The 16,618-nt window shown below is 35.6% G+C and overlaps 1 protein-coding gene across 1 annotated transcript; it reads left to right on the top strand.

Moving 5' to 3' along the window:
- The first annotated feature begins 3,479 nt into the window (after window positions 1-3,479).
- Window positions 3,480-7,277, top strand: LOC109092257 (Kruppel-like factor 2). Its single transcript, XM_042757754.1, has 3 exons — window positions 3,480-3,768; window positions 4,069-4,954; window positions 6,543-7,277. The coding sequence occupies exons 1-3, from the start codon at window positions 3,703-3,705 to the stop codon at window positions 6,716-6,718; spliced, it is 1,128 nt and encodes a 375-aa protein (XP_042613688.1). The 5' UTR covers window positions 3,480-3,702; the 3' UTR covers window positions 6,719-7,277.
- The last annotated feature ends 9,341 nt before the right edge of the window (window positions 7,278-16,618 follow it).

The following is a 16,618-nucleotide window of genomic DNA, read 5'->3' on the forward strand; positions in this document are numbered from 1 at the left end:
GCAACAAGCAGCATGGCAATAATTTGATCACTCTACACAAAAAACATACCCTAGTGATAATTTAAAAATAAGTATGAGAAAGTCATTTTTTCAGTCTTGTAGTTAAATTATCACAACACACCCTGCTTTCAGTTTACTATACTTACATTTCACATTGAATCATTTAGCAGACACTTTTATCCAAAGCGACTTACAAATGAGAAGAATAGAAGCATTCAGACTTACGAGAGAACAACAACGGTATACAAGTGCCATGACAAGTCTCAGTTAGTCTAGCACAGAACCAGTAGCTATGTTTTGTTTTTATTTATTTTTATTTTTTTTTCAAGTATAGGATATATAACTACATAATGGGCACATTCTATGCGATATCTTGAAACTACTTTAGGGAACTGAAATTTTATGAGAATGCTTTAGGGATTTTTTTAAACATTCTGCTGCATATAAAAATAAAATTAGTTAAGTACCAGATTGGACACACCCATGTATTCTTTGTTATTTCTATATTCCTCATTTTAAGATAAGAGCAAAGTGGTCAACAAACAAGAAGTAACACAAATGGAAAAATTTGTTGGGATTTTGTTGGGACCAAAAAATGTTACACAAATCAAAACTATTACATATTAGCTTCTGCATAGTAGCAACTTTTGCAGCTCCTTTGTCCTGGTCCCTAGCAATCTTCACTCATCGCGCCGAGATGACCTGAATTGGCTGACCAGGGAAGCTGGGCAAGAAACCGATGGACCTGAGACAAATCTCAAATGCCAGCAATGCTACCGCATACAGGGGAGCCGATGCGAAGGCACTGGGGCCCCAGGGTGCTGGTGGGAAGTGGTTTACTGGCCAGAACTGAGGAGGAAAAACAGAAATTCGCCTCACAGCTTGGAATGATCGGACCAGCCACTACGTTGGTTGAAAGGAGATCATCGCCAAAGAGCTGCTGACGTGCAAGATCTCAGTCGTGATGTTATACAAACTTTGACTTACCGGATCCAGAACAACAACTGTTCACGAACCCAGTTTAAATGAAAAAATGATGAAAATGAAATGAAAAAAAAAAATGATAAATAGAGGTGGGAGTCGCCTTTATGGTGGACGACTGGGCAACAAGGAGTGAATTTGCCTTCCAACCTATATCAAACCGCCTAGCTGTACTAACCGTCCATGGCACTAAAGCGCACCTTCTAGCCATTTACGCCCCAACCAAAAAAAGCCCAGATGAGGTCAAAGACGACTTCTATGACCCATTGCAACGCATACTGGACTTGGTCCTGAGTACCAAGTTGACCAACATCATGCAGACTGCCACCAACTGTGATGGCTGGGAAGAGACAATGGGCAAGTTCGGTATCGGCAAAATCAATGACAAAGGCCTTTTATCATTCGCCTCGACCAACAACTTTGTTGTCGGAAATAGTATCTTACAACACCCCCGTAGGCATCAACTCATATGGAGGAACCCAGCGGGCGATGACTCGCCCATCCTCAACTACTTCTTGATCAATCGCCGCTTCCAGTCGTCACTCAAAGATGTGCGCTTGATAAGGGGACCTGATTGCAGGCTCAGACCGCTACCTCGTCCGTGTTAAGCTTCAAATACGACTGCAACAGGCCATGAAATAGGTGCTGTCACCTCCCAAACCAAACTGGGCGTGCTTGAGCAACCCCGAAATCAAAGTCCAATTCCAAATCGCCCCTCCAAACAAATTTGTGCCGCTTGCAATTCTGGATATTGTAGACACCGCTTTGTCCACCCGCTCGCTGAAGAACAAAACCTCGGACAAGTCTCTATATCTTGTCCAGAAGTGAAAGTATAACCGAATCGTCAATCGGAGCGCATTCAATCAGCCTGGAAAAAGGCTATGATCATTCTTCAAGAAGGGGGACAGTCAAGATTGCAAGAACTATCGAGGGATCAGCCTGCTCTCCATCGTTGATAAAGTATTTATGAAGATCATTCAAACCTGCCTACAAAAGCATTGGGAGCAGATGAGCCAAGAAGAGCAAGCCGGGTTTCCTCCACATTGTGGCTGCTGTGACAAGATCCTCTCCTTCCATCAGTTGATAGAAGAGCGGATCTGATATGCGAAGTGCCTGGTGGTTGTATTCATCAACTTCAAATCGTTCAAAACTTCATATCCCCAAACTTCTGAATCCATAGTATAGTTTACTGTGGTATTGTATATAAATAAAGATTCATAAACAGTACATGCATATTGAAGAAAATTAATTTACAATAAGAATATACAAAATGAGTACACAGAAATAAAAATGTATAATATATAATGCAAAAAATTTGTCTAATGAAAAGTCTTTAGACATAGCCCTGTTTTCAGTTATAACCATTAAGTTACAATTGGATTTCAAGAGATCCTGACATTGCAGATCTGCTTGTGTTTATTTAGCCACTTAATTTGAGTGACCTTACCCTGTCTGGTTGTGTATTTTGTTCTCACGGAACCACACATGCACGGCAAAAATGCATAGGAAAATTATGTGTTCTCATTCAAATTAGTCAATGCAGTGGCTTTTAACAAAGGCAACTCGGCAGCGAGCTTTGACGGTGTAAATGCGTGTATGTGCTGTTATCTGTGGGGAAAGAGGCATCAGAGGGACCCAGAGCTCTATTATCTCATAAAGGACAGGAGGCCTCTCATCACCCTAACCACACTGATAACCGCTTTCCAGCACATAATCACCTACTGAACACCGGCCTTCTGAGAATCGCACACTCACAGTTTAAGTGTTTCACGAGAGATGTATTGCATGAATTTACAGCTCTAAGTGTAAATGTAGACACTGTACATTCTACTTCAGCTCACTTAACACCTTTGATACTGTTTGCAAACAAGGTTCCACACAAATTAGCTTTCAATATCATCACATATTCATATCATCATGATATCATCACATATTCATAGTACTTTATGCATTAAAAGCATTAATCATATTTCAATAATATATATATTTTTCATTTCATTTCAAGATTAAGTCATTAATATTATTTTTTAAATATTATTTTAAACAAATGTTTTTCAAATTTTAGTTTATGTTGACCGCTACTGACTGATTAAGTTACTGCATGTATAATTTATTATTAACAACTGCATTTATTTTAAAGAAATATATATTAATAAATTAGATTATATTATTAATGTCTCTCATTTTAGATTTAAAAGGCCCTCATAAACAAATATTAGAGTGAACAGTTATATGGGGAATATTTTTAGAATGGTTCAGCAGAATGAAATAGACGATATTATGAGTAATGTGTTTAGGCACCAGAATTCCAATTATTATGTTTATCCACATTGCTTCATTTTGCTGTTAATTTGGTTGAGTATTACTTTTTGAATTGCAATGACTTAAATACACTTTCAAAATTTTTGGACTCAAATTTAAACTCCACCCACAATCACAACTGTCAGGGGTCTTAAACGTAAGGTTATCACTGATAGAGAGGGAAAGAGAGGGAGAAAGAGAGGGGGGAAGAAAGAGAGGGAAAGGGGTAACCAGCATTAATGTTACTGTGAACCTTTTTATTTTTTAATATCTTTTGAATTTAACACTAATTTCTGGGTTCCTGCCCTTTGTCTATTGCACATCTAAGACTCTTTTTGGACAAGACGACACATAGACTTTCCTCTTTTGGGGACATTAGAAAGTTATTTTGATAATAAATGCTAAAAGGGCACCAAACGGATGGCTGTGACTCAGGCTGTTCTGCCTTCGTTTTCAAACTTCTGCAACACCTCTGAAAACATGAAGGTAGGTTTGTTTCAGATATTTTTCTCTCAACAAAATTTGATTAACTACTGTTTTTTTAAGGTAATTACAACTGTAACTGTTAATTTTGATAGTAATTTTGATCTTATGAAATCATTTTCCATAATGCCATTTGATTAGTTTCACACTAATATAAGTGTCATTTCCCCGAAAAATCCCATAAAAGAGAATAAAACTGAAGGGAGATGCTGTGGTTTGGAAACTAACATATTTGATTGCAATATTCAAAATGGTTAATCAAGAAATGTCAATATCAATTTTAAAATATCTGGTTACTCTGAAGCTTGGAAGTTTGAAAAAGGCTTTTTGGATCCGGACTCCAAGGATTTACACCAAAGCAGCGGCATCTACAAACCTTCTTGGTTTCTGACAGATGAACACCATGATGACAGTGAGGGATGCTGGGATATGGAGTTCCTGCTGTCTGATTGGGGCGGCGCATCACCTGAACGGACCAACTCTCAAAACTACACTTCCCAACAACCGCACCTGCAAGACCAGGTTCACAGTCCTGATCTTTACCCGGTCCAGGAGCTGAATGGATCCAGGGACCAGTCAAGATCAAATAGACACCAAGTGTCCATTACAAGTTCGCTGGCTGAGCTGCTTCCTCATGAAGCAACTTTAAGTTGCTCACTGCCGGACCTCTTTAATGAAGGATATTTGGAGCAGCAGCAGCAAACAGCAAAATCATTCTCTCAACCAGAGAACCACCATCAGTTCAGTAGTTTCCCTACTGTTAATGAAATCAACAGAGAAAATGAGAGAAACAGCATGGGGAAGATGAAGTCATGGGATTTCGGACACTATCCTCAGCCTGCACCTTTGATACCCTTCCCCGACTCCAAATTTGTCCAGACGTCTGGGATTGCCATCGAGGCACTGGTCTTTCCTCCACAACATCACTATAACTTCATCCAAAACTACTCACACCCCAAACTCTACCAACCGCAAGTGAACTACATGCACAGGCAGCCGGCCAGCCACTATCCGCCCACACAGAGCATGGTGCCCGACTCCACAGTGCCACCTGCAGGTCTGGAGGGGAAGCGGATACGGAGGGGGGTGTTGAAGAGGAAAGCCACGGTTCACAGTTGTGAATACCCAGGCTGCCATAAGACTTACACCAAGAGCTCTCATCTCAAAGCACACCTTCGAACACACACAGGTAATCTGAAAACACACTTTCACTTTTTATGTCCATGTTTACGGTCTGAATCTAATAGAATGGCATGTCTTCAGATCTGCAACAACAAATCCTATAAAAATTCATTTCAGTAGAAAATAGTTTAACTTTTAGAGAAGTTAAACTTCTCGTGTGTGTTTTCGTGACAAAACATGGTTTGGGGACGGGAAGAGTTGTTGTCAGCTTGTGTAGTGTGTGACCCCCGTTGCGGATCATTTACGTAGTGTCGCTTAGTGTGAACAACACAACGACTTAAAGACCGACAGCACGTGATCTGCCGACATTTAAAGTCATGTACTGTGAACTAGGCTTAATGTCACACAAGATAATTTAATTAATTAATTTTGCTTTCAAATGATTAATTGTGATTAATCGCATCCAAAATAAAAGTTTTTGTTTACATACTATATGTATGTGTACTGTATACATTTATTATGTATATATAAATACATACACATACAGTATATATTTTGAAAATATTTACATGTATATACATTTATATATTTATATTCTTATATTTTATATTATATATAAATATATTTAATATATAAACATAACATATTTTTCTTAAATGTATGCATGCATGTGTTTGTAATTATATATACATAATAAATATACACAGCATACACGCATATATTATGTAAACAAAGACTTTTTATTTTGGATGTGATTAATCGTGATTAATCATTTGACAGCACTATTAATTAATTAATTAATTGATTCTTATTATTGTATTTATTGTTATTATTAATTGGCTTTATTTTTATTATTTTCAGTTTTAGTGTTAAGTATTAGTATTTTGTTTTATATATATATATATATATATATATATATATATATATATATATATATATATAGGTTTAATTTATTGTTCTTGCTGTTTTAGTTTTACTATTTTCGTTACGTGCTTTTGTCATTTTTATTTATTTTTATTTCTACTTAGCTTTAATTTTCTATTATTATTTCAGTTTAGTAATTTTAGTACTTCAATTAGGCAATATTTCTAATTTTCAATTTCTAATTAATTTTTTTTTTATTTTAATTACGTTTTTCGTCTTATCGTTCTATTATATTTTAGCTTTATTTATTTTAGCTTTAATAATTAACTAAAGAATGTTTAATAGTTTTAGTTTAATTAACAATAACAACACTGCAAGAGATTTGTCTCTTCATTTGCTTCCATTTAGACACATGCAAACCCGACAGTATGACATCATATCCTGTTGCTGATTGCTGCTTCGTTTTGGTGTCCAAATTTCATATGCACAAAGGCTTGTTTGAATGCATTTTTAGAAAGAAAGAGACCATCTGACTCACTTGTAAACCATCTAATCACAGTTCATTGTTTATATAAGCCTTTTAGGGGTAGAGTTTTCTGAAGTACATTATTCTACAACAGACCATTATGTTTAAAAAAATACTAAAAATACTAACAAAAAAAAGTGGAAAACGTTAAGATCATCATTTCAGAACTCAAAAAACAAAGTGAAATATACAGAATATGCAGAGGCTGAGACTATGTAGAAATGCAACCCATGGCTTCACCTTCTTTTATTTCGGTTGTCCTCAGGTGAAAAGCCGTACCACTGCACATGGGAAGGTTGCGGGTGGAAGTTTGCCCGTTCGGATGAGTTGACGAGACACTTCCGAAAACACACGGGACAGAAGCCATACGAGTGTATGCTCTGCCACAGAGCCTTCAGCCGTTCTGACCACCTGGCATTACACATGAAGAGACATGTGTGAGGCCAAACACAAACAAAACACAACAACCAAATGCATCCACACGTTAAGGTTAGTCCGTGAGGGCATTTCAGTGGTTTTGCGAGGACCTGTGTTCAACAGGTGAGATGCTTGACTTTGTTTATACATAAACCACTATTACATAAAGATACAACTGACATGTACATACTGTACATTATATGATAAAGGGGAGGAGTTGGTGTTTTTTTTTTTTTTTTGAAATCATAAATATGTAGGTATCACGCTGAAATCAAGAGCTCCAAATTTTTAGTAACTTACAATATAAACATCAGACTTATTTCCAATCTGGACCCTTTATCTAAACTGTATGAATTGGAAAACGGTAAAGAACTAATTGAAACCCACCCATCAAAAATGGATTACTGTGAAAAAGAAAAAAAAGAAAGATAAAACATTTTCAGAAAGAAAAGTAGTGAAACTCTCTCATTGCTGTAATATAAGAAAATTCCTGATGGATATGAATTGGAATTCGCTCATGTACATAAAGATGCAGAAATATATGCTTAAGTTTAAAGTGTGATTTTTACAGAAAATGCCAAAATATATATATATATATATATATATATATATATATATATATATATATATATATATATATATATGTAGCTGTTCAGGTCAGCAGATGAACATTGTTATTATTTTACATCATTTTGTTTTTGATCTGATTTCCTATTTATTGTCTATAGTCCTTATTGTGTGGGAGTTCTTAAATATTAACAAAAGTCATAAAAGTCTTTGTGTGTAATTGTAATAATGCTATTTATATAACAAGATACCATCATAATAAAAATAAACATATTTTGCTTTTTATGCCAATGTTTTTACTGAATACATGATCATATATTTATGTGATCTTATTCACTAATAAAGCAACTGCAATTCAGTCCTTTCTGTAAGTCTCATTTCCAACCAACAGATGGCAAACTAACGCACAACACAGTGTCTGTACATCTACTGCTCCAATGCACTGGATAAATGTGAATCATTAAGTTGTTGTTTTGATTGTTATTATTAACATGTCATTTTGGGCCCCCTGGAGAAATGAAACACTTTTCAAATTATATATAAATGCTATTTTATGAATAATTTATCTGTTCCAGCATATTTTGGCAACATATTCTGATTCATCTGATCAAATTGGTTTCTTTAGTACACACCTTTGGTGAAGGGCGAAGGTTCTTTAAGGTTAGAAATACAGTAATAGCTGTGTCTGAGTGGAAGACTGAGAAATAAGATTTTATTGCAGAGTTTGTTACAGAGATAACTCAATGAAGGGCTGTTTCACAAAGAGTCTTTATGATGTTTATCCCCTGCTGCCTGAGGACAACATTTCTTTTCCAACACAGGCCCTATGCAAGACTATATATGTACAGTACTTGTCAAAAGTTTGGAGACATTATAAGTATTAACTTATTTTTAAAAGTCTCTTATGCTTGCCGAGGTTGCATTTATGTGCTTAAAGAGTAAAAACACTAATAGTGTGTTTAATATTACAGTATGTATTAATACTATTACAATTTAAAATATTTGTTTTCTATTGTAATATATTTTCAAATGTATTTTATTCCTGTGACCCAAAGCTGAATGTTCAGCATCATTACTTCAGTCTTCAGTGGTTTCTACATAAAAATTATTTTCATCATTGATAATAAAAATAAATATTTCTTGAGCAAATTAGCATAATGATTTCTGAAGGATCATATGAGACAGAAGACTGTTTAAATGTCTCATAATTACTCAAAAATGAATTGTAAAATGTTTCTACTTTCTTAAAAAAAAGGTTATAATGAGGCACTAAATAGAAGAAAACAAGGCCAATCCATAAACATTACATCCAATAATTTTGTTGTCATGACAACATGAAGCTAATACACTAAACTGTAGAAATGATCAGAACAGCTTTACAGCTCAAATAATACACATTTTAACAAGCACTAATTGAAGCTTTTACAAGTTTACGTATAAGCATCACATTCCTGCTTGTAATTCCTCCAAAATGGCTCACATAAAACTCGACATTTACTCAAGAAAATAAGTTGAAAATATTTTTTTCTTAAATAATCAACAATATGCCTCAAACACAACCAATTGCACTCAAATTGTGCTGATACCAGAATATTCTTTTGATCTAATTACATCAAGAGGTCAGTTGCTTCTGTTATTGCCAAGTATGTTAACATGACCATGAATAAATAGTTTGAGATTGTGTTACATATTAAAATAATTAACTAACGGCAATAAAGTGCATTTACCAGCAACTACACAAAATAATTCAAAATTACTCTAATGTAAACACTGCCACCATTTGAACATTTCTATATATACTGCTGCCTTTAGTAATGTGGTAAGATTTTTTTGAAACTGATATATATATTTGCATGTAACATGTTAGTGTGTATGTATGCGTAAATTCAGCTCTGCTGTGCATCTCACGCGCGGCTGTAGTCTGACGTAGAGTTGATACCATCTGACCTCGCAACCCGAGCTGAACCCTTCAGAGGAACAGAGATATGAGCCGCGCTCTACTTGAAGACAGAGCCCTGCCTGAGCGCGCTACGAGGCTGTTTCATTCAGTCATGATTACAGTATATCGCAGCAGAACTTTCTCCTGACAGCTGCCGTCAACCATTAAGCGTTTTACTGGAAGGTAAGCAGATCTAATAAATTCATATGATTGAATGATGGTCTATTTGCACGCAGTAGCTACTTGCAAAAAGCATCAAACTTGGAAATAATTACGAAATTCGTTAGTGAGCGCGTTTTAAAGACCACACCACGTTGTGGAACCGAGCGTAAGCGCACAAAAATGAAAATTAAAAGGACTAGCTTACATTAATGTTGAGGGCAACGCAAATTGCCTTCGGAGAGATGCAAAATGCCTGAAATAATCCTTTACAAATCTAGTAAAAACGTGCCCAAGTTCTTTGAATTGCAGTCTTTGTATTCAAGTTAGATAGATAGATAGATAGATAGATAGATAGATAGATAGATAGATAGATAGATAGATAGATGTTTTAATCTATTACCATTTACATTACTTCAGAAGTTGTCATGCTATTAAGATTTTCATAACGGTGCTTATGCCTTTGATAAATATATATAAAGAAAAAGTATTTTATGATAAAAAAAACTTTTTTTTCTTAAAGTTTCTTTTCTGTTTAGTTATTGAGATTTAAAAATGCTATTTAAGCCACAACTTTAAAAAAATAAAAGAATTTAAATAATTACCTAGAGTTTCTGTTTTTAAGTTATGCTTAATGTTTTAATTTTCTAAAGTTATTGCCTTTATTATTTGGCTTCACACGTATTTGCCGGTAATTCTAAAGTTGCCATTTTGCTTCACAGTTATGTAATATGTGATCCTGACCCCTTAATTTTATTTCTGCGTTCAACCACTAGGGGGAGCTAACAGTCTTCAGGACGGCAACAGAGAGTTTTTGAATCACAGTGCCAACATTTTAGAAGACCTCTGAGTGTCTTGTGATTTCACACATACATTAAGCCCCAGACTCAAAGCACGAAGGACCAAAGCGTCACGCTGGCAGAACAGTGAGTGATGTACCCTAAAGAAATACTTGATCCAGTCAGTCAGGATGAAGTTATATCCTTCACAGAAGAAGCAGTGTCCATATTAACGTCCAGCAGCATGCTAGCCCGCTCTTTTCTTATCCATCCCAGAGTTCTGAAACACCAAGAAAGCTCTGAGACTGACAGCCGTATCAACACTGCGTCGCAAACGTAAGTCTACACCTCCCGAGAAAAAAGACGTTTATTGCCGCATCAACAACAAGGCGGTAGAAAACAAAGTTCTGGCTCTTCTTGAAAACAATGCATGTCTGAAAGCTGAGCTACTGGCACTTAAGTTCAAATTCGGTTTGATCAAAGATCCCACAGATTCACCGGCACAGATCTGCTCCTTCGGTTCACACAACCAAACATTTTCAGCAATACACTACAGCTGCCTCAATACAAACTCACACCCTACTTTTGGTCATCCGTTGTCAATCTCAGATCATGGTGGGCCAGATGAAGGTGCAAAACTATGGGTTCTTCATGCCTGGAAGGTCAAGCATTGGGAGCCCAGAGCTTTAAGATGATGCTGTAGGTGAACACATACGACAATCCTCTTACAGAGCTGGTGAATAGCCAAGCGGTATTTCAGCAGTGGATACAAATTCAAAGCTTCCTCATAAACTGCGTTTCAAGACGCCATGTGGAATTGAAGATGCTGATGCTGAGGTCCTTCTTCCGGTGGAGAATACTTCACAGTCTCAGTCTTCAGAGGGTTTGTGAAGGCCACACACAATGCCAGCTTGTTCAACAGCACATCAGAATAACGCTTCAAGTCACAGGCATACAGAAAGTCACAGCGCTATTAGATTCCAGATTAGCGCTTTGACTGAAGAAGTGGCCCAGCTCAAAAAACCTCTCTCCCAACATCAGCTCTCCAAAGTGAACTGAAATCATCCAAAGAAAGAAACCCATTTTTCTTATTATAACAGACAAATATAAGATGTCAGCTGGTTGTTCACTGGAACAGCTGGCAATCTAAGTGATTTTTAATTTATGTGAATGTTTAATATGCCTGTCTGCTCCACTAGTAACATTCGCTACATGCTGGATGAAATGAAAAATATTGTGAAAAGCTCTGCTGTCTTCTGTGTCTGCTGTTGTAGCATATGGTGCTTTGTATAAGCTATAAGCAACACCAGCAACATTGAACCTTCACAAATGGCAATTCAATCTAAACCTTTTCTGTGTACCTTTCCTATTCAGTGCCTGTAATTTTTTCATCAAATTTCTGTTTGAGCTTTTGCACGGAGAGAGAACTCTTTTGGTTTTGCCAGTTTGTTTAAATGCACTTCATTTCAAAGTCTCTTCACATTAAATTTTACAAATATGTGCTCTTGTTTCATGAATAAGTGTGGACTTTTTTATTTTTTACCCGGAAAGAAGGGAAGTGAAATGTTACAACTCTCAATTCTCAAACTCTCAATTTAAACCATGGGTCTGTTATTTAAAGACGTGAGATAAAAAATCCTCTTGTGAAAGACGAAGAACTACACACAAAAGTCCACAATGATAACCCAAGAGGATTTTTATGATGATATTTGATTTGTTTACAAACCCACATTCTTTAAAACCCAATGTCTATATCTGCGACTGCTTCCATGTTTATAATCTATAACACTCAACAGAGAATGAACTGTACTTTTTAAATCACTGCATACAGTATAGTTCTGCTCAGAATATGTAACATGTTTATCATGTCAAAAATGAACAATCGGTATTGCATTTTTTTAAAAATAATTTATTACTGCCCTGAAGTTAATTTAAACTACAGTTCAAAAGTCGGCCGTCTGTAAGATTTTTACAAAGAAATTAAATCTTTTATACAGCAAAGATACATAAAATGTATCAAAAGTAACAGTAAATACATTACAAGACTATTTTCTTTTTCAAATAAAAGCTTTTCTTTTGAACTTAGTATTCATTAAAGAATCCTGAAAAAAAAAACATATTTATGTTTAAAACTGATGTTGCAATTGATAAATGTTTATTCAAATCAACATATTAGAATCAATTCTGAAGGATCATGTGACACTGAACACTGGAGTAATGATGCTGAAAATTCAACTTTGCATTACAGAATAAATAACATTTTAAAATAAATTCAAAATAGAAAACAGTTATTTTTAATTCTAATATTTTCTGCTTTTATCTAAATATTTGTTATATCAAAATACTTTCTACTTCCTCACTACAGCCAAAGTAGTATATATAATATTTGTTTGTCATTTTAGATATTAAGCTCTGGCAATCAAAACACCCTCATGTACTCAGTAGTTGCCTGATCACAAGCAGCTCTTTGCAGGGTAACAGTATATTTGGCTCCAACAGTGCTGAAGACTAAGTGGCTGATTACAGCAACAGCTTCAACAGCAGCGTCAGCACCTAAACGGCTATTTAAAGATGTGAGAGTGAATGCCATTGATTCCCTATAGTAAGGTGTGACTTCAACATACAAAGCTAAAAGAAACATTCGTTTTCAGTAGGGAGTGGTAGGACTGAGTAGTGTAGAGCAGAAAGAAACAACAATTTCTGAATTTATTTCCTCTAGAGATTCCCACAGTTTCACTGTCTGCCAGACAGTTTATCGCAGCTATGTATTCAATGTCAACATCAGCACTTTTGTTCCTATTTTAAGCTGCAGGAGACAAAGTAATCGATTCACGAATGCATTACTCAACGTTAAACATGCAAGCAATGCAAAAAGACAGGCAAGCAGCAGTGGATCGAAACAAAAGGTTTACAGGTTCAGCTGCCTAAATTCTGCTCTGTATTCTGTATTTTAAAACCATGGCTTTTGGGGAGATGTTTGCAGGTTGATTGAGCTGATCTGTGATTGGTTTATCTGTTTGTGTAGGAATACACTTATTAAAGTCGAAGCAGCTATGTTAAAAGGGGGTGGGCATCAAAAAGTCAGTCTGAAAAGTGTGAAACAGAAATTAATAATACAAATGACCATTGTTTTTGTAGTCTATAAATTATAATTATTATTAATATTATTATCATTAACAATATTTAAAGGAATAGCTCACCTAAAAATTGAAACTTGCTGAAGTTTTGTACTTATCTTCAGGCCATTCAAGATGTAGATGAGTTTGTTTCTTCATCAGAACAGATTTGGAGAAATTTACCAATACATCACTTGCTCACCAGTGGATCCTCTGCAGTGAATGGGTGCCGTCAGAATGAGTCCACACAGCTGATAAAAACAACACAATAATCTACATGTAATCCACACAACTCCAGTCCATCAATTAACATCTTGTGAAGTGAAAAGCTACATTTAAGGGGGAAAAAATCCATTAATGTGTTTTAAATTTAAAATATATCCAAAATATCAGTCCACAATCTATAATAATGCTTCCTCCAGTGAAAATGTCCGTCTCATGTTGTCCTCTCACATCTAAATCCATAGACATCTTTGCTTAGAAGTGTTTTTGCTTATAAACAGTGCTTGACCTGTGCATATTTCTCTCCTGATTCAGACAAGACAAACTTTTCACTGGAGGAAACACTATGGTTTATTGTTAGAAACGTCTTAATCCTGAACATGTATCTTAACATGCAGCTTTTTGCTTCACAAGGCGTTAATTGGTGGACTAGAGTCATGTGGATTATCAGACTCTCATTCTGACGGCACCCATTCACTACAGAGGATCCACTGGTGAGCAAGTGATGGAATGCTAAATTTATCCAAATTTATCCTTAGACCACCTGAGTGTGAATACATTTTCTCCATTTTACATTTTTGGGTGAACTGTTGCTTTAAAACACTTAACATGTCTCATGTTTTAAATATTACCATGTGGGGGCACTACCACACTTTGTGTATATATTTATTGTTTGGGTGTTGATTATGACGTAATAATAATTTTATCCTGTACTTTAACCATACAAACATCCCAATAAACAATGTGCACTTCTACAATATAAAGCTGGTCTTGATTTGTAAACACTGAAGTGTAATTTTTATTAGGCAGTCTGTTTTTATGAATGAAGATGTGGCAGGATTTCAAAATATTGCCCCCACTCATAACTACTAACATCTGCTCCCCTTGGATCTCAGATCTACTAGTGGACCGGCGAGTGTAGTTGCTTAGACAATACAGCTCCACAGAGGATGCCTACGCTGCTTCCTGTTCCATGATCCACATCAGATAAACACACATTGGGTTCTTTGTCTCTCCCAGCACCCCTTTATCAACCCCTCTCTATCTGCAAGGAGGGAGGGGGGAGGAAAACCAGTTGCTAGGCAGGCAGCATAACGGTTGCCTAGGGAACTGTAGCAGACGCAGCTGCGAGTGAATGGGGGAGAAAACGGAGGGGGAGGGAAAGGCAAGTTCAAGGCCAACACCCCCAGTCTGCATAGTGTCCGTCAGCACTGCACCAGATGAAGGGGGAGCACACAGGCTGGCGGCGGACGCCTAAAACTGACATGTCTCTTACCGTGACCCTCTTGATCTTAGCACTTCGCTATAGGATTCAATATTCTAGCATGGTTTAAGACAAGGCAAAAGGTCACATGTTATAAAAATTGTTGCAGCTGGCTTGAGATCATTTGTGACACTGGTAAAAATAATACATACGAGTATTGTATCAAAAGGTTCTTAAAGGAATAATTCAGCAAAAAAATGAAAATTTGCTGAAAATCTACTCACCCTCAAAACATCCAAGACGTAAACGACTTTTTTATTTATGTTTATTCATGTTCTTTCATGAGTTTGTTTCGTCTTTCAAGACATTTTTTAGCCTTAAACCATCACTTCTGGCAAAAATATGAGTTCATAATCTATCATAACACTTTCTCAAAACATACATAAAAATTTTAATAGTTTTGGACTGTTTTCGCTTGTAAACAATGCTTAATCTGTGCCTATTTACCTCCTGATTCAGATGAGATTACTTTTTTACCAATGGAGAAAGCAATATTATGTATAGAGGCCTCGTATTGTATACAGGAACAATGGTTTGAAGTAAAAAAAAAAAAAAAGGTTGACGGATTTGTTTCTTACAAACATGCTGCTTTTTACTTCACATGATGTTTATTGATGGACTGAAGTTGTGTGGATTACTTGTTTGGACTCTCATTCTGATGGCACCCATTTATTGGTATGCAAAGTGATGTAATGCTAAATTTCTCCAAACTTCTGAATGAAGAAACAACCTCATCTACATCTTGGATGGTCTGAGAGTGATTTCATTTCAGCAGATTTTCATTTTTGGGTGAACCATTCCTTTAGGGATCACTGAGGTTCACATACAAATTTGTAATGAAAATAATTGTATGACCTACTTTCATTTAAATTTAAATTTCATTTGAACAAACTTTCCCATGAAATGACCCGAGTCAAGTGCGTTTACAAAAGACATGTTTAAGGTGATTACTTAATCAGGTAAGGATTCAAACTGCAACCAGTTGGAATACCCTACAGTCGTTCTTGGAGAGATGACGTTACCAGTCTGTTTATGTATAATTAGCACCTTCTGCGAACTGTACTGTCATCCGCAACATTGTTCAGGTCAAGGAACAGGAAGAACCAACTGATCGTGTTGTGTAATAATGACTCGGAAAACAACAATTACATACAGACACGTACACCGAACCTGAAATGCTGCATTGAATATAAGAATAAAATGTTAAGAATGTTACTTGAACTTGTCTTCCTGTTCTGGAACTGTATCCTTGGCCTGTATCATGTTTTGAAAGAGGCAGGGTATGTACCAGACATTCATTCTTAAACAACAAGTTGTCCTGCCAGCAATGAATTGAATTTTTTAAGCAACTGAAAATCACTATGCAGAACTAAATAAAAGGCAGCAGGACTATATTAAAGTTTATTTTAGATTCATCACTTATATTTCAGTACACATAATTTAGTGTTATATTAAATGTCTAACTGCTACGGCCTTTAAATTTATTAAAATTTGCATATTGCAAAAAATAATACATATCACACTGCTATATTACACTAATAATATAATATAATATTATAATTACACTACTATAATACATATCCTCTAGATTAGAATTTTAATTTGCTAGTATTTTATTATTATTATTATTATTATTATTAATAATAAAACCATCAACCCTTTTTGAAAATGCAATCAACTTTTTATAAAAAAGCATAATTATTCTAACACACATATTAAAACGTTTAAGATTTAACAGTAGTTAAATACAATTTTTCTGATATAATTTTTAAAAGAAACTGGATGGTGAGGTAGATTGTAATCAACTGAGACTTTTCTTTGAGCCAAAGTGTCTTTTACGTAATTGTGAATATTTACGCAACAGTTTGGCAGTCTCGT

The sequence above is a fragment of the Cyprinus carpio genome, chromosome A6 (genome assembly GCF_018340385.1).
Source record: "Cyprinus carpio isolate SPL01 chromosome A6, ASM1834038v1, whole genome shotgun sequence".
Lineage (NCBI taxonomy): Eukaryota > Metazoa > Chordata > Actinopteri > Cypriniformes > Cyprinidae > Cyprinus > Cyprinus carpio.

Bases quoted from the DNA above. Each gene is read 5' to 3' on its own strand.
- LOC109092257 (XM_042757754.1), top strand. From the start codon at position 3,703: ATGGCTGTGACTCAGGCTGTTCTGCCTTCGTTTTCAAACTTCTGCAAC. The intron at 3,769-4,068 runs GTAGGTTTGTTT...GGTTACTCTGAA, and splicing joins ACACCTCTGAAAACATGAAG to GCTTGGAAGTTTGAAAAAGG. The intron at 4,955-6,542 runs GTAATCTGAAAA...GGTTGTCCTCAG, and splicing joins ACACCTTCGAACACACACAG to GTGAAAAGCCGTACCACTGC.